Genomic DNA, 27,578 nt, shown 5'->3' with positions numbered 1-27,578 from the left:
GGTCAGAAGGGAGAACACATTCCCAGCTGGGGAGGTGGGAGTCAGATGAGGATTCATGGAGGATGTGGCTGGCATCCCTGCTGAGCTCGGAATGAAGGAAGAAGCTCAGTCAGAAACAGAGAGGCACATAGACACAGAGACATTTTGCAGAGATAGGAGAGACATGCTCAGAGAGACAGGGAACTCACTAACCAATTTATTTTTTTTAAGAGGTATAAATTTAGAGTGAGAAGACCTGGATTCAAATAACGCTCTGCTGTTTTCTACCTTTGGGACTTTGGGTAAGTTTCTCTGGGGCTCGGTTTCCCCAACATAAAATAAGAGAGTTGGAACAGTGGATTGTTAAGGATTCTTCCAGCCCAAAATCCTATGGCACTGATAAGTTGGGAGCCGAGACAAGTGAGGTTGGATACGAAAGGGGATGGAGGTTCTGGAAGAATCTGGTCAGGGGCTGCAAAGCTTAGAACAAGGGTGGGGAACCTGCATGTGGCCCTCTAGGTCCTCAAGGGCAGCCCTTTGACTGAATCAGTCTGAATGAGTGGTTTTGTGAAGTTTGAGTTCAGTCAAAGGGCCGCCCTTAAGGACCTAGAGGGCCACATGTGGCCTCGAGGCCAAAGGTTCCTCACCTCTGGCTTAGACTAAGCTAAGGATGGTGGGGAGTTTTCTGGATCAAAGAAAGGCCCTTTTTTTTTTTAAAGCTATGTTGGAAACAAGAGGAAGATAAAAGAAGGGATAGGAAGGCTGAGATACTAGTGTTGGTCAACATAGAATGGGCAGGGCTAATTCAATGCATCTTTTGCTCCTGCTTTCTCTGACAAGAAGAATCATTTTTGGATAAGGAGAGAACAAAAATGCTTTGCTGAGATTTGAAAGCAAATGGCAGGGAGACGTTAGTGAGTTGCCTTTAAGGAGTGATAATCACTGGTCCGAATGAGCTACGTCCCAGGGGATTGAAATAACTGGCAGGTATCTGTAGGGTTCAGAGCCAGAAAGAGGAAGAGGTATGAAGGCAAGAAGGAAATGAAGGCAGCAGATGAGATTCCGCATCCACTGAAGTACTGAGGTGTAGATGAAAAATAGAGGCACACAAGCCGAGAACTGTAGACTGAGACACCCATTCCACAGAGAGACAGACTGAGACCTGCCCAGAAAGATACATAGAGACAAAGGAGACACAGTTGCACAGACCACAGAGATTAGACACAAATAAAGAGAGAGAGATGCTGAGATCTAGATCCAGAAGCCGAGAAGGCGGAGAAAGACTCTGGGCTGAAGAAGGCGTCGCTTCCCTCGTGGGGACTGGGAGAAGGAGGCACAAACCCTTGGGATAGGGCGCGGAAAAGAGACCCGGGGAAGGGGAGGGGCTGATGCCTGGAAGGGCATAGAAGAGAAGCAGCCTAGTGGGGAAACCTGGCAGCGTGGGCGGGGCCACCGAGGGGTGTGGTCCAGGAGGGAAAGGCCCTGGAGGGGGCGTGCCTAGAGTCCAGAGAGCAGCAGGGATGAGCGGCTCCGAGGGCTCGGCTTGGCTGGGGGTGGGGAGAGGACGGAGCGCCGGGAGGGGACGGAGGGAAGGGGAGGGGAAGGGTCCCCTCCTCCGGTGACGTCAGAAAGGCGGCTAGGTGTCCGCGGCCGGAGCTGCCCCAGCGGGAGCCGAGGCTCCGGAGCTGGAAGGGAGTAGCCCGGGGAACCGGACCCACGGACTCGCGGACACGGACACGCAGCCTTCCCTGGCCCGGGCCCAGAGCCCCGGGCCGCCCATGGCCCGGCCCACCGCCCTCCCGCTGTTACTGCTCTTGTTCCTGGGGACCGGTAAGGATCCGGGGGGCCGCGATCCCTCCCGAGACCTTGGCCCCTCGCTATGTGCCATCCTCCCCCCTCCCCCCGCTCCGCACCCTTGGGACCCCGGGCGATCCCCTCCTTTCCCCTCCCCCCAGCCCCGCCCGTCTGCCTTCGCCTCTCCTGCTCTCCTGGACTCCCTGGTAAACCAAGATATTCCCCCCCAACCCCTGACCCAATGGGTCTCCCTACCCTTTCGTGTGCTTCCTCCCTCTCCTCGGCTCTCATGACCCTAGTTCACTAGCCTTCGGGGGATCCAGGAGTCCGGTTTACCCAGACCAATTGGGTCCTTCTCACCCTCCCAGGACCCAACCCCCCCACCCCACGTAGCATCTTAAGCCTTGAGGACCCCGGACTCCTCACACTGGCTCCACCCTCCTCTATTTCCTCCCCCCCCGCCTCGGTCTCGAGCGTCTGACCCCTCCTCCCTTCGCGTTTCTCCATCCTTTTCTCCTGAGCTCGGGCAGCCCTGTACCCGAGCTGTGTGCGAGGGTTGATCCCTCCCTTGTCCATTCGGCATTCCTCCGTCTGGTGCCCTCATCCCCCACCTGGGCCCCCAGCTACACCCCCTTTCCTCCCCCCTTCTTCTCTTTCCCGTCCTGGTGAGGAGAGGGTTAACTCGAGCGGGGTCTGCTTCAGCCGCGCCCCCGCCCCCCGCGCGTTCCCCTGGAATGTAGGGAATGTGCTCCTGGGGGGAGGGGAGAGACGGAGACCCTGGCCGGGCGCCCCCTCCCCACCCCCCACCTCTGCCGCCAGCGCCGGCTAGACTCCTGGGTTCCTAGAAGGCTGGGTTGGGGGTTGGACCAGATTCCTAAAGTACCCGATCGGGAGGGCTGGGCACCTGGGCCTCCTAAGGGGGCGAGACACCTGGCTTCCGTCGCGGGGCCGGGGGGGGGATGTGATGCCGGAATTCGTGGGGTTTGGAAGCTGTTTGGGAGCTGCAGGGAAAGCAGGCGCGAAGAAAATTGAGGGCTCTTGGCCCAAGCCGGGGAAAGGCCGGGCGCTGGGCCATTCATTCCCACTGCAACTTTCCTGGGTTTCACTTTCATCGAGAGTAGTCCAGACGCGCTCCCCACCCCCAACCCCCCACCCCCCCATCCCTTCCCTTTCGGCTGGGCCTATGGTTTCCAGCCCCTCGGCTATTCCGATTTCCTTGGCTCCGGGCATTATCTCCTACCCTATCTCCCCTCCACCCCTTCTCGGCGGTCTTTGTCCTAGAGAGCCTGGGGGAGTAGAGTCTGGGGCGTGCTTTATCCTCTGCCCCTCCCCCTCCTCGCTCTGGAGACCCCGGCTGGGGGGGAGGGGCTAGTGTGCCTATGCAGGTAGTGCTGGCGCGCTGCGGTCTCTCCTTCCCCCTCAGGTGACTGACCCAGCTATTAATCTTCTGCTTGGGTGGAGGAGGACTGGGCCCGGGGTGCCCAGAATGGAAGGAAAGTTCCACCCTACGCAGCTACCTGTCAAGTCATTTATTACGGGCCTACTATGTGCCACTGTGCTAAGGACACAAAAAGAGGCAAAAGACGGTTCCTGTTTTCCAGGAGCTCAGTCTAGCAGGAGGCGAAGTACATGCAAACAGCTAGGGAGATGGCCAGCGAAAATCCACTGAGCCTAGGGAGATGTATGTAGCTTTAAGGAACAGCAAAGGAAGCCAGTATCACTGGGGGGGGGGGGCAGGTGGTGAGTTCCCCAAACAACTAGGAAGCTAGGAAGGAGCCCGATTAGGAAGGGCTTCCGATGCCAGAAGCCGGTTTTGTTTTGGATCAGGAGGTAATGGGGAGCCACTGTAGTTTCTTGAAGAGGGGAGTGACGGAGTCAGATCTGCACTCTAGAACGATTCCTTTGACAGCTGATTTAAGATGGACTGGAGTGGTGAGAGCCTTGAGACAGCAGAAACTACTACCACTAGCCCTCCCAAGCAGAGCCCAAGAGGGAGGTGATGAGGGCCGACCCTGGGTGGTGAGCGTGTAGGAGAGAGATTATTTAGCAAGATCTCTCAATAATATTCTGTCTCTTCAATTGTATTGTGCCTTCTAGGTTCAGAAGGCCCTGCCCTGACATTCTCTGCCCTAAGGCCCTTCCCAGCTCTGACATTCTCTGTTGGAAGGGTGCTTCCAGCTCTGACACTCTGTGTTCTAAGGGCCCTCCCAGCCTTGACATTCCCTGTTCTAAGGGCCCTCCCAGCTCTGACATTCCCTGTTCTAAGGGCCCTCCCAGCTCTGACATTCCCTGTTCTAAGGGCCCTCCCAGCCTTGACATTCCCTGTTCTAAGGGCCCTCCCAGCTCTGACCTTCCCTGTTCTAAGGCTCTTCCCAGCTCTGACATTCCCTGTTCTAAGGGTCCTCCCAGCTCTGACACTCTGTGTTCTAAGGGTCCTTCCAGCCCTGACATTCCCTGTTCTAAGGGCCCTCCCAGCCCTGATATTCCCTGTTCTAAGGGACTTCCCAGCTCTGACATTCCCTGTTCTAAGGGACTTCCCAGCTCTGACATTCCCTGTTCTAAGGGCCCTCCCAGCTCTTATATTCCCTCCCTGTTCTAAGGCCCTTCCCATCTCTTTACATTCCCTCCCTGTTCTAAGGGACTTCCCAGCTCTGACCTTCCCTGTTCTAAGGCTCCTCCAAGCCCTGACCTTCTCTATTCTAAAGATCATAGAATCACAGATTTAGAGTCAGAAAGTAACTTAGGTGTCTCAGCATATTTTTCTATTATGTCTTTGATGTCTGCCACCAGCTCGAGCTCTTTCTCTTTCTCTTCCTCTTAGGTAGGCCAGGAAGCAGCCCCAGGCTCTCCCCAGCCTCCATTCTCTTACCTCTTCACTTGATCACGAAAGTAATGGCCCCACCTTTGCCTTTCTCTCTCAGTGAGTGGAGAAAATGGGGCAAGTGTGGAGCAAGGTGAGTTATAAGGATACATTTTGAGATAGAAGGGCTCTTAGATGCAGTCAGACACCATTTTGTAGATGGGGAAAGTGAGGCATACAAATGAAGTCACCTGCAGCCGGGTTCACACAGCTAGGCTGAGAAGGGCTTTGAACCCAAGTCTTCCTGATTCCATGTCCAGTGCCTGACCCATGCGGTCCCTGGAGGTCTCTTAGAACTCACATTCTCTGTTGTAGGGTAACTCTATGGACAATCCCTTCCTCTGCGCCAGGCTCTTTGCTGAGCACTAGGGGTACAAGTATTCTTGTGTTCTGAGGTTCCTTCCTAGCTTTGACACCTTCTGTTCTTCAGTTTCCTCCTGGCTCTTCTGCAATCCTTCCTGGTTTCTGGTATTCTCTGGCCTGTTCATCCTCTGTCTCTTTTTTCTGGCCCCACTTCTGTCTCTTCCCCTTTAGCTCTCTTTTCTCCCTTCCTCCCTCCCTCATGGCCTTTCTCTTCCTCAGCACACTTACATAGCATCCACTCTGGGTAGTCCTTGACAGAGACTCTACCAGGAGCAATGCCCTTGTTATGTGGCTGCTGTCCATGGGCACTGGGCTGGATGTGGTCCCTTTAGGTAGCGCTGAGTCAGAAGGATGTCCTCGGCACATGGCTGGGGGAAGAATGTTGGAGGCCTTGGATTCAAATCCCAGCTGTGGTCACTTATCACCTATGGGGGCTTGGTTTCTTGATGTATGAAAACCCATTTGGTCCTCTGGGGCCTCAGTTTCTTTATCTGTAAAATGATAATGGTCTCAAAGGTCCCTTCTCTCTCAGAGTTTATCATCCTAACTCCCCTAAGCAGGTCCCACCTTGTTATCCCCTACTCAGTAAACTATCAGGTCCTCATGTCGGATCTGTCATTCAGAGCCCTTCCAAACCCACCCCGCCCTCCACACACACACACACACACACACACACACACACACACACACACCCCTTACACCTTATTTCCCAACACCAATCCTTCTATCCAGTGACACTGGCCTGCTGGCTGTTCCAGGAACAAAACACTCTGTCTCTCAGCTTCAGGCATTCTCTGGCTGTTTTCTGGTGCCTGAATTACTCTCAATCTCTGCTACATTTTCCCTGGCTTTCTTCAGTCCCAACTGAAATCTCACCTCCTGCAGGAAGCTTTTCCCAACCCCTCTTAATTCTAACACCTTCCCTCTTAGCTATTTGCTGTTTATAGCTTGTTTGTATATATTTCTTTGCTCCCCCTCCAGGGAGGGCTTGTCTTTTGCCTTTTTTTGGTATCCCCAGAGCTTAGCACTCTGGATGGCCATGTGTAGGCACTTAATAAATGTTTATTGACTGGCTGAATTCCCCCCTTCTCCCCACACACCGTTGATTCTTTAGTCCTTCATTCTTGAAGACAACCATGACATCAGGAAGGTGATGCCATGACACACAAGTGAATTGGGTTTAAGTGAGGGAGAGCTGTGCAAAGTTACTGGCCTCACTCTCCCCTTCAGAGCCATCTGGGTCCAGTGGCCAGGACGAGTAGAGATGGCCCTGGATGCAGTGGGAGACCTTGGCCTTATTAAGCTAAGGTCTTTCCCAGGTCTCAGTTTGACTGAGGCAACACCCATTCAGTGATTAAGGCTAGGTAAGAAGTGAGGCAGAGAGTGGCTGCATGACCCTGGGCAAGTCACTTAATCCCATTTGCCTCAGTTTCCTCATCTGTAAAATGAGTTGGAGAAGGAAATGGCAAACCACTCCAGTATCTCCGCCAAGAAAACCCCAAGTGGGGTCACAGAGAGTTGGACACCACTGGAAACAACATCCTAAAGAAGAGAGACAAGGGGGTGGCTGGGTTAGCTTCTTGGCACATAATGAGGCTGTCATAGAGAGAGAGACTGAGCAAGCCAGCAGGGGACTCAGGGACACAAACTCAGGCCTGGACTGTTACATTTTTAATGCTCTCGCCGCCATCACGGGAAGGGCCGTGGGGGAGGAAACCGCCCAGCCCAGCCCAGGCCCAAGCCCCTGAAAGCCAGGCTAAGGGAAACAGACAGTGAGGTTCCCGAAGCCAGAGGGAGAGGCAGGGTGGGGCAGTGGAAGGACCCCCATCATCCTCACGGCCAATGGGACTTTAGTTTCCTCATCTGCAACAAGATGGCAATCAGAGCAGCTGAGCCAACGTCCCTCCTATCTCTAAATCTAGGATTTTCTGAGAGAGGCACAAGTTTGGATGGATGGAAACGGAACAAAATCCTTGGAGTGGCAGGCAGAAATGAGAAAAGGAGCAAAGCAAGCTAAGCCCCTGAGAGACGGTGACCAGGCCTGGAGCCCAGGAGACCTGAGCTCGAAGCTGGCTTCAGACACTTCCTAGCTGTGTGACCCTCGGAGGGTCACTCAACCTCTCTCTGCCTCAATATCCTCATCTTTAAAGTGGGGATAAGAATATCTATCTAATAGGGTTGCTGTGACAAGCAGATGAGATAATCCTTGTCAAATTCTTAGGGAATCTTCAAGTATAATATAAATGCTAGCTGCTCACATTAGTATTATTATTATTAGGGCCTGGCCTCTATGGGGGGCCATACAGAAGTACAGAGACAGATGATTCCCACTGATGAGGACCCACACTGGGCCCCCACCCCACCTCCATCCGGATTTCCGCTGCGTGGGCAGGAGTATGCTTATTATTGGCAATTAATTAATTAATGAGGTAGCTAAGCCAGCAGCAACTAAGGGATCTCAAAGCACTTTTGCTAAATGAGCTCAGCCTACATCCTGCCCCACCCCTGGGGGGGACCCTATTTTACTAGGAGGCTGGGAGGGACAGTCTGGGCACCTGGAACCCTGGAGTCAGTCTGGCGGGAACCCAAGCGTCTTGCCTCCCAGCTTCTTCCTGGATCTAAAATTCTGAGCTGAAGTCCCTACCTGCCTAGGGACCCAGAGGTCTAGGCCTCTATGCATGGCCTTTCTTCATAACGAGTCACCCATTTATCCAGACCCATATCCCCCAGTCCCAACCCCTTTATGAGAGACCAAAGGGGTTTGTAGCCCCAGTCTCACCTCTCTGGGGCCCAAACATCCTTATCCCCGAGGCCTCCAGCCTCCACCCCCACACCTGCACCAGGGCGTTCTCTCCCTGGGCTGGTTGCCAGTTCTGACCTTGGCAAACCATGCCTTTTTCCCTGGCCAGGCCACACAGTTGAGAGGGGGGTGGCGGGGGAGACCAGGGACATCAGCTTCCCTTGCCTCGAGGCCCTGCCCCAACTGGTGACAGGTTTATGGGTATCAGCTGGGTCCCCGAACACCCTTCCTGGCCCATTGAAGCCCTCTTCCCCAGCCTGCAGGCTTCCTGCCAGATGGGCAGGGCCGGGGATCAGGATGCCTGGGTCCTGGCAGTACACAAAAAGAGATGCAGCTGTATCTTCTCTTGTTCCTCCCAGATCCAGGCCCTGAGTCCCCCTGTTTTCCCCATAGCTCCCAACTCTTAAAGGAACCCTTTTCTGACTTCCCAGTTTCCCTCCTGACCTTACCTCCCCCTTTGGGCACAGGTTGCCTGGGTGCGGCCACATTTTTCCTGGAGCTTCTTGGCTCCCCAGCTGGGCTGAGTTCCCTGTCCCACAGTGTGACAGAAAGGGAAAAGTCAGGGGAGGCCCTGGCTGGGAATCAGATGGCAGCCTAGCTAGGTGAACCTGAGCAAAGCCCTTTCACTGTGGGCCTCATTTTCACCGCTCGCTCATAGAATAGGAAGTTACCTGAGAACACCAGGGCTTGCCCAGTTCCAACATTCTTCACCTCCATCTGCCCTGCTCAGAACCTCCTAGGTTCCTGGTGCCCAGAGAACTTCTCCCTAATCCAGCAGATGCCTGCTTCACCACCCCATGTCCCATGGCCTGCTCCCCACGTTCTGATTGTTGGCCCTTCGCCTCATCCCAAATGGTCTATTGTGTTACTTTGCCTTCCACAACTGTCTCAATTCCAGTGACTTCCCTCTGTTCATTATTTCCTGTTTATCCTACAGGTAACTTGTTTGTACACTGTTTGCCTGCTGTCTCCTAGACTGTAAGCACGTTGAGGGCATTTTTGTATCCCCAGCACTTAGCACAGTGCCTGGCCCAGAGTAGGCCTTTGTAAATGTTTATTTATTTATTTATTTTTTATCTGTTTGAGGGGTGTTTTGGTGAAGCAGTTAGGGTTAAATTGACTTGCCCAGGGTCACACAGCTAGTGAGTGTTATGTGTCTGAGGCCGGATTTGAACTCGGGTCCTCCTGACTCCAGAGCCGGTACTGTATCCACTGCGCCAGCTAGCTGCCCCTGTAAATGTTTATTGGTTGGTGGTCCCCTGAACTTGAAGACTGACTCTTCCTTCTGTCTGCCATACTCAGTAGCTAGCACGAGGCCGGACACAGAAGTGATGCCAACAGCCTGAGCGAGGGAATGCATCTTCTCCAATACTGCCTCGCTTTAGACCCTGCTTCCTCTCAATGCTTCCATCTCTCTCCTCCCCAGGAGCCCAGAATGTCCAAGTTCAGATACCAGCTGAGGTTCGGGGCCTTCTGGGAAGTGAGGTGACGCTCCCCTGCCACCTTCAGTCTGGGGAACCTAAAATTCGGGTGTCCCAGGTAATGTGGCTCCGCTGGGACAGGTACGGGGGCAGCCAGAGCGTGGCCGTTTTCCATCCCACACATGGTGCCAGCTTCCCGAATTCAGGGCCCTATGACCAGCGTATGTCGTTCATCATTGGAAACTCGGGGAAAACTGAAGCGGAGCTCCGGGACGCCACCCTGCTGTTGAAGGGGCTGAGGGCTGAGGATGAGGCCAACTACACCTGCGAGTTTGCTACCTTTCCTTGGGGGAGCAGTAAAGGAGCCACTTGGCTCAGAGTGCTGGGTGAGAGGGCATGGTGCTGGGCTGGGGGATGGGGGGGGAGAGAGGGCAGGTGGGGGGGTGGCACGGTGGGGCACATGCTTTAGGGCCTAATCCAGCTCTGACCTAGTGTCCTAAGGGCTCTTTCTGAGTGAGTGGTTCCTGTCCAAAGGGGCCTCCCACCTATGACGAGGTCTAGTCTGTGTTTCCAGGTCCTGATCTTTTGGGTTTTAAAGGTTGTTCTAGGTCAGTGGTTTTCAAAAGAGGGGGCCACAGATTTCACCAGATGTGTCACAAAATCCTGGATGTTGTGTTGTGATAGATAAAGCAGTTTTTTAGTTTTGCTCAGTCTAAGATTTACTTACTTGGCCAAATTTTTATGGTAAGTATAATTTTTGCAAGACAGAATAAACTTGGCCTGTATCATTTAAGGTCAAACCTCAAAACATGTCAGACCTTGAATTTGCAAAGATGTCAACAAACACAGCTGCTCTTATTGAAGAGAAGTGAGCACTCGTGTCTCCTGGCCCTCCTCTAAGGCCCCATCGTGTTCTGGGTGTCCTTACTTCTCACAGCTAAAAATAGTGTGCATCCTAGGAGCCAAGGGTTCTTCCAACCCAGACATATGCATTCTGAGAGCCCTTCTGGCCCAGTCACACAATGTTCTGTGTTCAGTGTGTCAAGGACCCTTCAAGCATTGCTGGGCACAGCATCATTAGTAACTGGGGCGCTGTGCCTGGCACATAATAAGGGCTTGCTAAGTTTTTTCAGTCATTCATTCATCCGCATCTGGAACAGAGAGAGGTGGGAAATGGGAAGACCAAAGCCTTAATACCACCTTCTCCTTTCTCTGTCCTCCAGCTGAGCCAAAGAACCATGCAGAGTCCCAAGAGGTGACGTTGGGTCCGGACCCAACACCCATGGCCCGATGTGTCTCCACGGGGGGGCGTCCGCCTGCCCGCATCTCCTGGTTCTCTCCCCTGCTGGGTGAAGGCACTGAGAGCAGAACAGCCGGGCCTGTGACTGGCACCTCCACCGTCACCAGCCGCTTCACCCTGGTGCCCACCCCTCAAGCAGATGGGGCAAAGGTCACCTGTAAGGTGGAGCACGAGACCCTCTCAGAGCCTGTCCTGATTCCCCTCACCCTTTCTGTGAAATGTGAGTGGCCTGCTCTTCCCATAGTCCCTCTGCTTACTGTCTTTTCTAGGTTCGGGAGTCGACAGATATTATCCACTTATCCCCCAGTCCCTTCCTGCTCTGAGCCCTGGGTACTGTCTGTGTCTGCAGGTCCCTAAAAGATCACATGCAGTGCCCTCCCCTCTCCTTGCTACACTGAGCCCAGACCCTTCTTTTCTACCTGCCCTTTCCCCTAGACCCCCCTGAGGTCTCCATCTCCGGCTACGATGACAACTGGTTTGTTGGTCGAGTTGAGGCCACCCTCAGTTGTGATGCCCAGAGCAACCCTGAGCCCACGGCCTACGAGTGGAGCACGTGAGTCCTGGCTGAGGCGATGGGCTGGGAGGGGGCACCTGCTTCCACACTTCAACCCCAGCCACTCTGTCTGGTTCTTCAGCCTCTGCTGGCAGATCCTCAGAAGGGAGCAGTCTGTCTCACTGCAAGATACCTCTGACTGTTGGGAAATCTTTCCTCTCTACCAAACCTAAATCTGCCCCTTTGTAACTTCCCTCCATGGTTCCTGGCAAGCCCCCTGGGGCCATCACAGGTCAGCTCACCCTTTAAACCAGGAGGACAGCTCTCATTCCCCCCTCCCCCACTGCTTCTCTTCTCCAGGCCCTTAGTCCCCAGGGAGACCCTCCCCTACTGGCTCTCCATCTTATCAGTGTGCTTTCTAAAGCTGGTGCCTGGAACTGACCTTTGTCCTCCAGGTGAGGTCTGACTAGGGAGGAGCTTAGCCACGACAACTGCTCTGGAAGCCCCATGTGCCGTTAGCCTTCTTGGCCTCTGTGTAGCTGTTGACTCGTAGGAAGCTTGGAGTCTACCAGAACCCCCAGATCTTTTTCAGAGTAATGATTAATGCTTAACAAGGCCCCTATCTTATGCTCGTGAAGCTGATTTCTTTTGACTCCCGAGGGAGGACATTTATCTACTGCTCTGGCCTTTTAAGGTATTTTTGTCTCTTTTTATCTGTCCATCCACATGTGATGCACGCAGCGTTATCTGCACATGTGTCTGTCAGCACATAGCTGTCTGTTCCTCTACCCAAATAACAGACAGCCCGGGGCCAACCACAGAGACCTCGAGGGCACTCTACTGGAGATCTCCAGCCACTCAATGAGTTTGCCACCTCACACCCCTCTGCTTTCATCCAACCCTGTATTTCCATGTTTTCTGTGAAAGTAGCATGAGATACCTGATCCAACTTTGGTTTCTGTGTGCGGTTACCCTTTCAGAAAAGGCCGTGAGGTTCACTCTGGGCCTGGTTCTTCTTAGTGGTCAAAAGTTTTCCTCTCTAGATGTTAATGTCCCATTAATGATATCAAGGACCCCCTCCCTCACCCCCCAGAAGATCTGAGACTTTGGCAGGGATACCTGAATCCCTGCAGAGGAGAGGAGAGCGCGCCCGGGAAGGCAGAACCTGGTGGCCAGATGCCTGGGTCTGAGGCGTGGGAACCTGGGACTGGGGGGCTGGATTCTAGAGTACCTGAGGCAGAGGGAGGGGGAGAGGGGCTGCCACTCACAAGTGCCTCTCTTTCCCTCATCTCTAGCACCATGGGCTTCCTCCCCCCAACAGCTGTGGCCCAGGGACCCCGGCTCATTATTCACTCAGTAGATGAGTCAGCCAACACCACCTTCATCTGTAGCGTTGCCAACGCCGTGGGTACCGGTCGTGCCGAGCAGACCATCCGAGTTAGAGGTAAGAGGCCGTAGGGAGTGGGGAGCCTTCACCTGGCAGTCTGAAGCTCGGGGGGTGGGGCATACAGGGATGAAAGGTGGGACAAGGAGGAACAGCCTGAGGGTACTCAGAGATGCCATCCAAAATGCCCACACAGACCCACTGCCAGAGGTACCAAGGCCAGAGCTGGTATTGGAACCCAGGCCCGGTGACTGCCCAGCTACCCCTCCTTCTGCTGCCTGCCCTGCTCCCTCTCCTCTGGTTTAGGGATTCATCCTGTGTCTTTCTTGGCCTGGCTTTAGGAGCCTGGGGCTGGGCTGAACTGGGATGAGTTCTTCCCCCACCTCCTAGAGGCTGTGACTGCAAGAGCATTAAAAATGTAACAGCAGTCCAGCCCTGAGCCAGGCTCTGTCCTTCACGGGTCCTCTAAGTCTCCCTCTTCCTCTCTCTCAGCAGATTCTTCCCTCAGAGCCAAAAGGCACCTTAGGGATATCGAACCCAGCCCCCTCCGCTCATAGGGGAGGAAACTGAGGCCTCTTATCCAAGGCCACACTGGTAGTGAATGACAGAGGTGGGATTTCAGCCCAGGTCTAGGACTCCACACGCAGTGTTCTTTCCCCAGCACCATGCTGCCCAAGGGGCCCGCGTCCAACGCAGGCCCATGCCAGGTACCATTACCGAGGTAAGGGTACAAGTGACCACACAGAGGAAGTGCTAAGTGAAAATGACTCGGTATGAGTGAGGGAAGCTAGAGAGGGACAGAAACCCCACTGCAGACAACCACAAGGAACGAGTTTTACAGACATGAGCAAAAACGTAAACGTTCACTTGGGAAAACTCTCCCTCCCATTTTGTCTCTCCCTCCTCTCCTCTCTTTCCTTCCCTCTCCCCTTTCTCTCAGTCTGTCTTTCACTCTCTCTCTCTCTCTCACACACACACACACACACACACACACCACACACCACACACAGAGAAATATATTTATTCAGAATTGCTGTCACAAAGGCACACCCTCACAGACATAACGTGGAGAGATTATCACATCACCCAAGCTACGCCCCTGCGGTATGAGCAGAAAAGGTCCAAGTCTCTCCCGGGTGCAGACTAGGCTAATTTTTCCCTGAAATAAAGGCTTAGTGGGCTCTGAGGGCCAAAGACCAAGGATTTTAATCAATCAATCATCGTGAAGCACCTAATAAACTGTTAAGCACTATGCTGGAGCCGCCAGGTAGCAAAAGACAGTTCCTGCCCTTGAGGAGTTTACAGTCTAATAGCTGTAGCTTCCCACTGGCCTGGGTAAAAAAGTCTTATGGGGCTCCTCCCTCAGGCGTCCTCCAAGCAGACCATCCTGGGCAGCGCTGAGGCAGTGAAAATACAGCCAACAGCCACCAGACTGGCCTTGGCTAGCCCTGGCCTATCGTGCCCCCTATAACAGAAATACTTGGAAACGTCAGTAGGAACCCCCAGTCACACAGAGACGGCACCTACAACCCAGAGATACGTTGAAAAGATGTAAGAGGAGTCACATAAAGACAGCCACATGCCCAGCCGTACACACACTTGTAGAAATCCAAAGCTCTGGAGGGACCTGTGTACAGGCACTTCTCCAGGGATACATATACCCCCATCTTCAGACACAGCCCTACCGGTGGGGTGCTGGAGCCAATGAGAGCTCCACCTTAAAACCTGGCAAATAGGGGCAGCCAGGTGGCGCACTGGGTAGAGCTCTGGCCTTGGAGTCAGGAGGACCTGAGTTCAAATCCAGCCTCAGATACTTGACACTTACTAGCTGTGTGACCGTAGGCAAGTCACTTGACCCCGACTGCCTCACCAAAAATAGAAAAAGAAGTAGAAAAACTGGCAAATGCTACGACAGGGTTCGATTTATTAAGCGATGGAGAAAATGTTAATAGTGCAGGTTAAATTTAAGTGTGTGGTCTTATGCATTTTCAGAAATCTGGCTATTAAAAAACTTGACCCAAATAGCCCTGCTTGTAGGAGAGACTCACTTAGAAATACTATAGGAGATGCAGGTGTCACTGGGCCCTTTCCTCAGATGCACAGAGATGTAGGCCTGGCCAGAGTGAGACGGGCCAAAAGAGAAAGATAGGATCGACTGAGGCAGGCACCCAGCGGAGACAACCTGGGGCAGTGGGGAAGGTCTTCCAGTGCCCAAAGGACCTGGGTTCAAATACTCTGCTCTGCCACTGACCACCTGTAAGAAGGAAGTGACTTCATCTCTCCAGGCCTTTTTCCCCCTGTAAAAATAGGGAGCCTGAACTAAATAACCTAAACTTCTATATAACCCGTAAAGGCCCTTCCAGCTTTCAATCTTATTGCTCTATGAACTCTGACAACTCCCAGCCAAACTAGGCTAGCTGGGCCTGGAGTCTGGAACAGCTGAGTTCAAATCCATCCTCAGACACTTACTAGCTGTGTGACCCTGGGCAAGTCACTTCACCTCAGTTTGCCTAAGGTTCCTCAACTGTAAAATGGAGTTAAAAACACTACCTGCCTCCCAGGGTTGTTGTGAGAATCAAATAAGATAATATTCATAAAGCACTTAGCACAGTGCCAGGCACAAACTTAGCAAATACCATATACGTGTTTATTCCCTTCCCTAAATCTGGAGACACAGGCCTAGGTCATACTTGCCAAGAGGCCTCTGGAAGTCAAGCCCCCTCCCCAGTGTGTCTGAGGGCCATCTTTGGGATGCAGCAGATTAGATGGCATCTTTGCTGGCCTCTCTGAATTGGGGGAGGGGAGAGGAGTGGTGCACTCTGGGTTGCATGTTGTGGGAGGGGGTGAACGTTCCAATTGCCGCTTCCCTCCTGCCTCTTCCCAAGATTGGCATCCGTGGTGCCTGCTCCATCACCTCCCATTCGTCTAGCTTTATCCTTCCTGTTCCTCCTTCCCCCGGTGGTCTCCTTCTCTTTCATTCCATTAGCATTTGTGTATATCTCCTATTCCCCAAAAGTTCAGTGCAGTGGAAAGGGCCCTGGATTGACCACGAGAAGCCTGGGTTCTAATCCCATCTCTCATCCTGACCTGCTGTAACTTCTGGAAAACCCCTTCCCCCTCTAAGGCACTGTGCATGCAATAGCATCGGCTGCCACTAGGGGAGCTATGGTGTCATGTTGACTCCCTTGTAGATGCCTCCGAGGCTCTCTGGGAGAAAGTGATGGCCAAGGGTCCTTCCTCTCTCTTTACTTTCCTCTGACCCACGTTGTACCATCCCGTTGTTCCTCCCCCCAACTCCATCTTTCTTCTCTCGTCTTCCTCCTTCAAAATCTCTCTCTTCTCCATATTACCCCTTCTCTCCTGCCCTAGTGCCCTCTCCCTTCTATCATCTTCTCCACCACCCTGTGCTGACTCCTTTCTTTGTCCCTTTTCCCCCATGCTGTCTATCTCCCTTTTTCTTTCCTCCAATTCTGCTTTTACATCTCTTTTCTACTACCCACCCAACCTTTCTCCTTCCTACCCTTTACCTTTCTTCCTTTCAAACCTACCTTCTCCTCTTTCCTGCCTTCTCTTCCTCCAGTATTTCTTCTATTTCTCTACTCTCCCACATCATATTCTCTGTTCCCCAAACAAGCTTTCTGCTCCCTGCCTTCTCTACCACCCTCCATCCCTTCTCCTTTTTCTTAGTCCCAGTTGCCTCCTTTCTCCTCTCCCCAGGGCCCCATGTCCTCTCCCTCATGTGCTCCCGTGTCCCGTTGTTTCCCCCTCCTGACCCTGTCTCCTTTTTTTTTCTCTCTCTCCCCCCTGTCTACCCCTTTCTCTCTCCCCAGACACCCCCAGGGCCTCGACAGGAGATGTAGGTGCAGTGGTGTGGGGGGCCGTGGGGGGGACCCTGCTGCTGCTGCTCTTGGCCGGGGGGGCCATGGCCTTCATTCTGCTGAGGAGACGGAGAAGGAAGAGCCCTGGAGGAGGAGGAGGAGGAGGAGGAGCTGGTGGCTCTTATGACCCCAAGACCCAGGTTTTCGGCAATGGGGGGCCAGTCCTCTGGGCCCCCCCAGGCCCTGGTCCAACCAAGAAGGAGGAGGAAGAGGAGGAGGAGGAGGAGGAGGAGGAAGAGGGAGGGCTCATGCTGCCCCAACCAGGGGCTGAGGATGACATGGAGTCCCAGCTGGACGGCTCCCTCATCTCCCGGAGGGCAGTCTATGTGTGACACCAGGACATACCTACTTCCTACTCCCCTGGAGAGACCTGAGTTTGGCTCACGCCATCATGCACACCCTCTTGGACTGGGGCCAAGCAATCACACACATACACCTCTCCTCCTCCTACCTCCTCAGGGATCCGAAACCTGAGGGAAACACTGGATGGGCTGGTCAGACTGGAAAGACGCAGGAGCTCATCTGCCACCCCTTGGTTCCTGGAATTTGAGGCGGGCCCTGACTGGGACCTGGGGAAGTTGGGGAGAGGGTGGAGGGGGTGCACTTAATACATTGGACTTGGCTTCTCTACCTCCTGCGCTCAAAACAAAATAGGATATGAAAGGGGAGCTTTAGATCACCCTCTCTGTTTTGTCACCCCAGGGGAGACTGGGGAGGAGACTCAAAGAGACTATATTTTCATATAGGGTTTCCCCCCCCCACATCCATCCCCCTCCCAAGGGTTCAATAAAGGACCTTTGAGGAAGAATGAAGGGGAGTTCTGTGATTTGTCCCATTCCCAAAGCCGGGGGAGGGGTTGGTGTGCAGATCTGCAGGTCCCTGAATGAGGGTTGCTGGGCTAGATTCTGGGGGTGGGGGTGGGGGCATCCCTGAGTTAGGGAGGATGTGGACTTGGATATCTGGAAGGAGGAGTGTGGGCCAGACATTTGGGTCACTGTTGATTCTTTGAATAGGCCTTGGAGTCCTAAGGAGGGGACAGGATGCCTGGGACTCATTAAGAAAATGCAACCTGCTGGGAAGAGGAGGGTGGCTGGATGCCTGAGTCCCTGGAGGAGTGATGTGGGGTGGGGGCGGGAAGGGGGTGTCTAGACACCTGGGCCCATGACAGTGGGGGAGGGCAGATGCCGGAATCCCTGAGAAAGGGTGGTGGCTTCCTATCCTCCTTCCCCTTTTATAAACATGCATCAGAGACTGCTCAACCTCTCCCTCCTTTTGTCTTTCTTTCTGTTCTCTCCCAAGTCATGCCAGGGTGGTGGCAGAGGGGACTTTGAATGATTCACTTCAGGGCAGGAAGGTCCTATTAGCTCAAGCTCCTGAAATAGGGGGAGGGGAGATTTTTCTTTTAGGACCCTGGCTCTTTAAGTAGAAGAAAAAGAGGAAGGGAAGGGGGATTGGGGAGAACCCAGAAGATAATATGAATTGCCCAGGGTCACAAATGGTGAGTCACAGGCAGTTCTGGGGTGGAAAGCTAGGCTTCCTGATTCTATATTAAAGTGAAATTCAAATGCCAGGTCCAAGTAGAGACCTAAGAACACAGACTGGCCGAGCTGGCACATTAGAGATGGTCCAATCCAGCCCACTTTACAAATGGGCAAAATGATGAGCAAAGAGGGTAAGTGAAATCTAAGGTCACCCAGTGAGCCAGGATAGAAGTAGGAAGGTGAGATGAGTGAATTGGGGGAGAGGAGGGACTGAGCCTTCCTCGGTGCCCCCTCTCCCGCCACGGCCACCTCACTCTCCTCCTCTCTTTCTGGCAGAGTCCCCTGATACAGCGGGTGCTGGTGCCACGGGTGGTATCATTGGTGGCATTATTGCAGCAATTATTGCTCTGGCCGTGGCTGCCACCGCTATCCTGATTTGCCGGCAACAGCAGAAGGAGGAAGAGTTACACAGAAGACCTGAAGAAGAAGAAGATGAGTGAGTGACTCTAAGGGAAAGTAAAGGGGGTAAGGGGGAGTGAAGTATGGTGGGGAAAGCCCTGGTTTGGCTTCCAGTCCTGGTTCTAAGAATGACACCCTTTATGACCTCAGGCAAGTCCCTTCCCTTCTCTGTCTTTGGTTTCCCCTAGTATAAAGTGGCAGCTAGGTGATACAGTGGATAGAGCACTGAGTTCAAATCCGGCTTCAGACACTTAAACTAGCAGCATGACTCTGGACAAGTCACTTAATCCCTCTTTACCTCAATTCCTCATCTGTAAAATGGGGTCACTGGAACAGGAAATGGTAAACCACTCCTGTATCTTTGCCAGGAAAAGCTCATGGACTTTTTGTTCATGGGGTCATGTAGAGCCGGACATGACTGAACAATAACAGTGTAAAATGAAATGAATCAGGTTTCTAAGAATTTTCCCAGCTCTGACATCTTAGGTCCAATTCAACAAATATTTATTAAAAAGACTGAGCTAGGTACTGGGGGTGTAAAGGCAAAACTAGAAGTTCCTGCCCTCAAGGAACTTAACATTCTACTGAGAGGATACAGCATCCATACAGATGAGGAAATATAAAGTAATTTGCGGGAGGAAGAAAGCACTGACTACTTGGGAACTTCACAGAAGCCCTGTGACCTGAGGGAAGCCTTCCAGAAGATAAGGAGGAGAAGTGTGTGTGTTTCTGATGGGGGAAATGGCTTGTGTGGTGCAATGTTAAGTCTATGGCTTAGGACTACTAGGTTCAGCTTGGCTACGAGGGAGATTGTGTGAGAGGAAGAATGTGAAATAAGATTTAAAAGGAGAGGCGCTGGACGACCAGACTGGGGGCTTGTATTTTATGCTAGAAGCAGCAGAGTTGATGAGAATTTTTTGAATGGGGGAATGGGGTGTGTGAGATAGACTGACCTGAACCTTACAAAGACTTGTCAGTTCTGTGGAGGGTAGTTTAGAGAGAGAAGAAGCTGGAAGGAAAATTAGTCTACTGAAGTAGTCCAGACCCCAAGGAATTCAGGCCTCAACTGTGGGAGTTAGAGAAATGAGAACCAGTGTGACCGATGTGGTGATTTTGTTGACAAGATGTGATGACTGATTGCTTCGGGGAGATGAGAGAAAAGGAAGGGCCACGGTCTGTTCCAAAGTCACGAACAGGGTGGGTAGGATAGCAGTGTCTTCAGAAGGGGAGCCTGGAGGAGAGGGCAAGCTCAGGGGGCAAAGTAAATGATGTTTTGGACATGCTGGGTTTGAGACGGCAAGAGAACATCTGGCCAGAGATGTCTACTCAAGTCAGGAGGCAGTCTGTGCTTTGCTGGAGCTCACCCAGGGGATCTTCACTCCTGCAGTGGAGACCATAACTCATTCTCAGTTTCTCATCTCACATCCTCCTATAAATCCTCCACAGCCAGGCTCTACATAATCAGATTGCCTAACGTCACACGGGTAGCCGCAGAGCACGGAGGCTATCTGTCTACTCGTTATCCTTTGTTTCCTGGAAAAGAGAAGACTGGGGAAAGGGGGCTGCGGGAGATGGGACGTGATGCCCGCATTCAAGGCTCTGGCATGTGGAAAAAGGATTCGAGGTCCCCTCCCCAGAGGGAAGATGCCAAGAACAGTAGGTGGAAATTGCAAAGGGGCAATTATAGGCCATCCCAAAATGGAACAGGTTACCTTGGGAGGTCAAGGGCTACCATTCACTGGAGGTTTTCAGGTAGTGGCTTAATCTGGTGTGGTGAGGACTCTTTTAAGATAGCTGCCAAAGCCCCTGCTAACATTCTGTGATTCTCTAATATGATTAGCCCACACATCCAGAGACTGCTTCTGACCAATCTGTTCCCAATATGCCCCTCTCCGTGGGCCTCTGGGAAACCCACATCTTCAATTCATTGAAAATTGCTATTCCACAGCTTGTTGGATACTTGGCACCAAATCTAATGGGATTTGGGAATTAGGATGACTTTCATTCTAATACTGCCTCAGATACTTACTAGCTGTGTAACCCTGAGGAAATCACTTGACCTCTCTGAAACCTAACCAGCAAAATGGAGAGAATACCAGGGCTATCCTATGATAATGTATGGAAAGTACTTTGCAGACTTTTAAGCACTCTATAAATAACATCAGCTAATATTGTTATACTGGCAATGTGGCTGTTCCCAGAAGTAGGCCGCGCGCCTCCTGCCATATCTCACTCTTCTCTATGGGCCTTTACATGGAGCCTGTTATTTCCATGTCCACCCTTCCCCCTACACAACCCTTAGAGTAGGCCTCCTTTTTAAAACATCTCTATGTAGTATCTTTGGATACTACATAGCAAGGGCGTCAAACTCATACAGAAATGGGGGCTGCTACACCGTACGTAAGGCTCTCTGTGGGCCACCTGGAGCTGTGGTTTTAAAATGTAATGTTATATACGTTTTGCTGTATTTTTATTTATTTTGTTAAATGTTTCCCGGTTGTATTTTAATCTGGTTCAGGTCACGCTACAGAGTGGTGGGATGCACGTTTGACGCCTCTGCTATATAGCGTTCAGTGATGTTCAGCCATACGCTACCGCCAGAAGAATACTGGTATTGAGGTTGGGAAGACAGCAATGCAATTTCCTAATCTGATCCACTTAATTCCTCTTGTTTAATCAAACAAGTTAGCCCAAACCACTGTCCATTTTCTGTCTTTCCAAGATCTATCAGCACACATTTTTGTTTGTTTGTTTTTGAGGCAGTTGGAGTTAAGTGACTTGCCCAGGGTCACACAGCTAGTAAGTGTCAAGTGTCTGGTCTGAGGCTGGATCTGAACTCAGCTCCTCCTGACTCCAGGGCTGGTGCTCTATCCACTGCACCACTTAGCTGCCCCCCAGCACAGTACTTAGGTTGTCCATTTAGGTGCCTCTCACGGTCTTGAAAATAAGCATTTTTCACCGACCTATTCTTCCTGTGAAGACAGGGAGACCAAATTCCTTTGAGGTATTATCGATCCCATCCAGGGGTTTCTTGCAATAATTTCTCTCTGTTCAAGTGCTTCCTTTTGTGGTCCACTTTTTTAAAAATACATTTTTTTTAATTGATGCCCTATTTTTTTACATAACCAAAATTTCTCTCAGCATCCCTTCCTCCCCATTCCAGAGAGCCACAGATAGTTATTTTTAAAGACATAAAGTAGTCGTTCTTTCCACTCCCGTTGCCGTAGTCATGTCATATATTGTTTTCTCAGCTCCGCTTACATCACTTTGCATCAGTTCACGTATTCCCTCTGTGGTCCCCTTTCCTTACAGCGCAGTAATATCCCACTACATTCATGTGCCACCCTTTATTTAGCCATTTCCCAATGGACGGGCATCTACTTTCCAGTTCTTTGCCATCACAAAAAGTATTGGTGTAACTATTTTGGTACGTGGGGACGTTCGTCACTTGATCACTTTCCAAAATGTCCGTACCGATTCATCGCTTCACCAGCATTGCACCCACGTGCCTGTCTTCCCAGGACCTCTCCCAGACTGACTATTCCCATCTTTCGAGTCTGTTGGTTTGTAGGGTGTGAGGTGAAGCCCGAGGGCTGCTGCGGTTCCCTTAGCAGCGATTGGAAGTATTGTTCGTAGTTACTAAGAGTTCGTAATCGTTCATCATCCCTTGACACCTTCACTGTCAGACAATGGCTTTTGTTCTGCTGGCTAATTGTTGATGTAGCTGAGATATCTAACCTTTATTTAAAAATTTTGGTACAAAGATATTTCCTCTATTTGACTCATTCTCTCATGCTTGGTACATTAATTTTGTTTGTGCAGGAACTTTTAAGTTTCATGTAATTAAAATAATTTATTTTATCTTCTTATCCTTTGGTTATGAATACATCTCCTACTCACAGCTATGAAAGGTAATATGATCTGCTTCTCTTCTAATTTTTTCTTATGATCTTGAATATTAACATCTCATATCCATGTAGAATGTATTGTGGAATATAGATGGTATTGTAAGCTAATTTCTTTCTTTTTCTTTTTTTCTTTTTTTTGGCTAGGCAATGGGGTTAAGTGACTTGCCCAAGGTCACACAGCTAGTAAGTGTTATGTGCCTGAGGCCGGATTTGAACTCAGGTCCTCCTGAATCCAATGGCAGTGCTCTCTCCACTGTACTACCTAGCTGCCCCCTCTAAGCCTAATTTCTATCAGACTCCTTTGCAGTTTTCCCAGCAGTTTTTTATTAAATAGAGTTCTTTCCAACATAATTTATTGAAGACAGGATTAAGTTCCTTTATTTTTATCACCTATCTTTTCTATTCTATACCTTTTTAATTTTTAAAGCATTATCTGATTATTTTGATGAGTGTGAAGTCTAGTAGCTCATCTCTATCTTTTTTCATTATTTCCTTTGATATCCAAATCTTTTATTTTTCCAAACAAAACTTTGTTATAATGTTACTGAGTTCTATAAAGTATCCCTTTGATGATTTAATTGGTATTGGTGGTATTGCCATTTTTATTATATTGGCACAGCCCATCCATTAGCAATGAATATTCCTCCAGTTATTTAAGTTGTCTTTTGCGGGCACTTTGTAATTGAATGTATACAAATTCTTCTTATGCCTTAGTAGAGTGATTCCCAGATATTTCATGCATTTTGTAATTATTTGGAATAGGACTTCTCTTTATATTAATGTCTCTTGGCTTTCGTTATTACTATTATTATTATATAGAAATGCTGGGTTTTGAGGGTTTATTTTGTAGCCTACAACTTTCCTGAAGCTATTAATTGTCTCAATCAGCATTTTTACAGATTCCCTAGACTCTGCAATATTTCTTGGCTTAGTACAACCAATATAGTGTTATCTGGAAACAAGGAAATCCTCTTCACTTTGGTCTCTGTGATCAGATCTCCCAGAAAGCCTCCCCATGACATATTTCACCAGGTGATAATGGTCAGAAGTTCAAATTCATCTCTATTGTAATATCTTTCAAGGAATCTGACATAATGTTTATATTTACTTGGGAAACACTTCGTTGGAAGAGTCCTTAAGGTGACATCTTGTATTCTCATCTCAGGATTCCACTCAAGATGACTACCTAAACAGGAGACAGACCACCCAGCTCCCATAAGCAATCTTCAGCACTACTCTGAAATTCACAACAGACCCAACAGCGATCAGGAAATCCAATAAGAAATTACAGCAACTTCTCCCACCCCAGAACAGCAGAGCAGGTCAGCCAGAAGTCCAAGGGCAACTGGAAAGGTGGCCCCTAAGTACCAACATATGTCACGCTCCCAGTTCTCTGGCAGAGATATGCGACCCTAGAAGCGAGGAGGAAAAAGCAAAAAAGCAAGGCAGATCCTCCAAGGAAGTTCAGGGTGGGAACCTTGGAGGTGCCAAGGAGGGCAGCAGGCAGCACCTGGACTAGGACCCATCATGCCTAGCCTCTTTGAGACCCCTAGTCTTGTGATGCCAGAGAGAGAGAGCCCTGACCCTCAAAGATCCAGGGGGGCAAAGGTCAGCGTAAGAGCCCAGGTGTCCCCAGTCAGGACCAAGCCACTCAATGAAAAGTGCAGCAGAGGGCTGAGCCTGGCCCTGGCACAAAGTCCCAGTTCAAGATCTATATCTCTAGATCAAGTGGTATGATGGTAAAGATGTGGTCTGCTATTATTAGTGCCTGAATTTTTCCCCCTCAATCTTCCTCTCCTTCAGAAACCTTGTGAGTTAAACCCCAAACTTCCTGAGAATTGTGTCTCCTCCAACACGGATTGCTTTTGTGTATACCTGTCTGTTACACATCCTTTCCCCGGCTTTCTCATTAGTTCTCATTACTGCCTTTTCTACCTTCACATCCAAGACCCTTCATGGCTGTCTTTTGCTCTCCTGAATCAAATGCTTTTTTAAAATAGTCACATGACTGATAGCCTCCTCTTTCAGGCACCTATCCCTCAACACCCTGAAAACTGTATCACCTCCAAAATACATTTTTTCTCTGTATTCTTGGTCTGGTCCAATTATTCTGGTTTCGGGGTTTGTTTGTTTTTAATATCACGTTTCCATTTCTTCATGTAGCACAACAGGTGTGCTGTATGATGCTGAGTTCTACTTTCATTCCACTATGAAAGCAAAAGTCGGTTAGCGAAGTCTTGATAGATCTTTTCATCTGTTGGGTTTCCAGTTTCATGCCTCTTCTTTCCTCACTATGAGGTAGTTTCATTGGGTTTGTTTCCCCACCTTTATTAGTTCTCACTTTCTTTTTTAGCAGTCTCTCACTCTCCTCAATAAGATTCTGCTAATGGATTTACATCCCAAACCAGTGTTTCCTTTGTCATATTTCTCTACTTGGCCAAGAGATCCTTTGCTGGCTGGTTGTTTCCAGGCTCTTTGGGTCTCTTCATTGTAAATTTACTCTCACATCAGTTTAAAAAAATTTTTTTTTCTAAGGAAATAGTAATAGTCTAGTCAAATATTTTATTTTCTCAACTTTGGAATCAACTTCAATCCAGCCTATTTAAATAGGCCCAGTCCCATACCATGTCTTTTCTCCTTCTCCTCACCTGCTGTTGATTTTTATCTTTGCTTTAAAAAATGGTAATGGTCTGATTATACGCAGATGAGTCAGAAATGACTACTAGACTGGGAACCTGCTAAGCGGTGTGTACAGCTTTAGAAGGTTGAGAGAAACATTTAGCATGAATAAGAAAAGGGAATTTTCAAGGTGACTGAAGGGCTTTGGAATTTTGAAAATGATCTTCCTAAAGCACACACACACCACTGAATCCATTCCAGTGACTACCTATCATTTCCAGTATCCAAATACACACAAAATCCTGAGTGTGGTATTCAAAGCCCTTTATATCCTGGTACCCCATCTCTGTCTTCTTACATCACACCCTCTGCATCCAGTAACACTGACCTCCTTACATCACCTGATTGCAGGCATTTTCACTCCCTGTCCCTCCATGGCCGGAAGCCTCTCCTTCCTCATCTCTGCCTCCCTGCTTCCCTGGATTCCTCTAAGACCCAGCTAAAATCCCATCTTCTGCAGGAATCCTCAGGATCCCCTTTCATCCTAGCACCTTCTCTGTTGATTAACTCCAATTTATCCTTTAGATAGCCTGTTTATACATCATTTGCACATTGTCTTCATGGTCCCCCACCCCCATCCTCAGATTTCTGCCACTCTGTAATCATAGCCCAGTACAGAGTAGGTGCTATGTTTATTGACTGGCTGGAAAGGGATGAGGGGAGATAAAGTAAATTTGGGAGACTTTGAGAAGCTGAAGGCTTCACGTTTAAGGAGGTCAAAGGCTTGAGCTGAAGAACCAGAGGAAAAGAGAACAAAGGAAAGGGTAAACTGAGGAGCCTAAGCAAGATTTGAGATGAAGAAGTAAATGAGATCACAGATTCCTGAGAAGAGGGGGGAAAGTGGAATGTGTTTATCTAAGTTTTATAGGGTACTAAAAAGATAAAAAGGAGGGTGACAGCTCTGGAATGTGCCTTGATCTATTCTGTGGGGGAGCTAGAGACACAGAAAATGAGAACTGAAGGTCTCATTTGTAATGGCTACAAAGAGCAAAGTGAGCCTGTTGGAATTTTTTTTTTAACACCCAAAAAGGGCATTTCCATAGACACAGCTAAATACAAGCAGAATTCTCTATGAAACTATGAATCTCCATTATAAGTATATAATCAGTTTTATCCATTACTTTCAAAGCTGTCCTTGTCTGTGCTGCCTTCCCAATATCCTTCTGTTCCCTTCTTTGTGCTTTTTTATTTTATTTTATTTTATTTTGGCAATTGGGGTTAAGTGACTTGCCCAGGGTCACACAGCTAGTAACGTCAAGTGTTTGGTCTGAGGCTGGATTTGAACTCAGGTCCTCCTGACTTCAGGGCCAGTGCTCTATCCACTGTGCCACCTAGCTGCCCCATCTTTGTGCTTTTTTAAAGTGCTGCATTGGCCCCCTCTTTTTTCTTCCTTATTGCTATTCCCACCCCACCCCCCAAATTTCCTTAATTAACTGAAAGCAGGAAAATGCAGCTTTATAATTACTAAGGACAGTCAAGCAAGAAGAAGCCTCACAGTGGGTTATGTCCCCAAGGGTCAGTTTCTGCCCCTTCTCTGTCCAGAGGTAGGTGCCAGGTCATCCATGGGCAGAGTTGGGCCTTGCTCTGATCAGCACTCGTCTGTTTCTTTGCAGCGTGGTTGTCCTTGGGTAATCTGTTTGCTCTCTATCAGTCTATATTACCCAGCATTCCCTGGAATCACTTCTTAGGACACAACAATGCTACTTCATGTTCCTACGCCATTATTTATTCAGCCGTGCCAGAGTTGCCTAAGAGGCCATCTACAGCACCCCTCAGATTCTAGTTTTAATCAGGGACAATTTTGCAATGACTGTTGTATGCAGGCAAAGGGCAGGCTGTTCTCTTTCCTGGAAAAGTAGAAAAAGACTCTTGGGCAATACCCCTTCACAGGCCAGGAAAGCAGAAGCAACAGAGTGGTTCTCAAAAAACAAGAAGAAATTAAATTCATTTGTGCTTAGCGCTAGGGAGACAAAGATAAAACCAAGACAATTCCTCCTTCGAGTTTTGCTTCTGTGGGGTAAGCCATGTGTACACAGATGTATATTTTGTGAGTCCAAATGGAATTTCTGGGCAGGTGGTGAAGAGGGCTACCAGTTCTTGTGCCGAGTGGCCCTTGACCTGAGCACCAAGAGGACAGCCCTGGACACACTGGCTCCTTCCTACTTTTCCAGAGTTCCTAGACTGTAGTCTTCCCCCTCCCCAGTACTCTCTTCCTGCAGAGCCCTGAGCACCGCATGTCCCTGGGCCATTCCCCCCCCCCCCAGGTGCCTGGCTTGCTGTAGACTCTGCTCCAATGCCTTCTTATGGAGGAGGCCTTTCCTGCTCCCTCCCCCAGCTCCAGCTCCTTGTGTCTTCCCTTCTAAAGCTCAGTATGTATCATTTGTATATGAGATATATGTATATATTGCATGTATGCAACATTTACATTTGTCTCTCCTTCAGGGAAGGGACTGGTTTTGCTTTTCTTTGTATCTCCATCTCTTAGCATATTGCCTGGAGCATAAAAGGCATCTTACAAATATTTGCTGATTGACTTACACAAAGGCACAGAGGTGAGAGACAGAATGTTGCGTATGGCAAACAGTAAGTCGGTTTAGCTGTAACACAGCATGCACGTTGTTCAGTCGTGACCAACTTTTTCTGACCTCATTTGGGCTTTTCTTGGCAGAGATACCAGAGTGGTTTGCCATTTCCTTCTCCAGCTTATTTAATGACGCAGAGTGAAGTGACTTACCCAGAGTCACACAGCTACAAAGTGTCAGAGGCCAGATTTGAACTC

General features: G+C 50.0%; 1 protein-coding gene across 5 annotated transcripts in view; it reads left to right on the top strand.

The window, feature by feature from the left end:
- The first annotated feature begins 210 nt into the window (after nucleotides 1–210).
- NECTIN2 (nectin cell adhesion molecule 2) overlaps nucleotides 211–27,578 on the top strand; it is a 32,331-nt gene continuing 4,963 nt past the window's right edge. The window contains exons 1-7 of one of the 5 annotated variants that reach the window (XM_021003613.2): nucleotides 1,529–1,809; nucleotides 9,223–9,603; nucleotides 10,441–10,737; nucleotides 10,953–11,070; nucleotides 12,306–12,454; nucleotides 18,090–18,249; nucleotides 23,286–24,208. In XM_021003613.2, the coding sequence (XP_020859272.1) occupies nucleotides 1,758–1,809; nucleotides 9,223–9,603; nucleotides 10,441–10,737; nucleotides 10,953–11,070; nucleotides 12,306–12,454; nucleotides 18,090–18,249; nucleotides 23,286–23,310 (1,182 nt within the window). In that variant the 5' untranslated portion in view covers nucleotides 1,529–1,757 and the 3' untranslated portion in view covers nucleotides 23,311–24,208. Of the gene's footprint in view, nucleotides 282–1,525; nucleotides 1,810–4,621; nucleotides 4,728–9,222; nucleotides 9,604–10,440; nucleotides 10,738–10,952; nucleotides 11,071–12,305; nucleotides 12,455–16,224; nucleotides 17,085–18,089; nucleotides 18,250–23,285; nucleotides 24,209–27,578 lie in introns of those variants that run through there. The other 4 variants (XM_021003612.2, XM_021003611.2, XM_021003610.2 and 1 more) reach the window with 4 other exon arrangements.

The sequence above is a fragment of the Phascolarctos cinereus genome, unplaced genomic scaffold (assembly GCF_003287225.1).
Source record: "Phascolarctos cinereus isolate Bilbo 61053 unplaced genomic scaffold, phaCin_HiC Scaffold_726;HRSCAF=1367, whole genome shotgun sequence".
Lineage (NCBI taxonomy): Eukaryota > Metazoa > Chordata > Mammalia > Diprotodontia > Phascolarctidae > Phascolarctos > Phascolarctos cinereus.
This window is presented reverse-complemented; position numbering and strand designations above follow the sequence as displayed.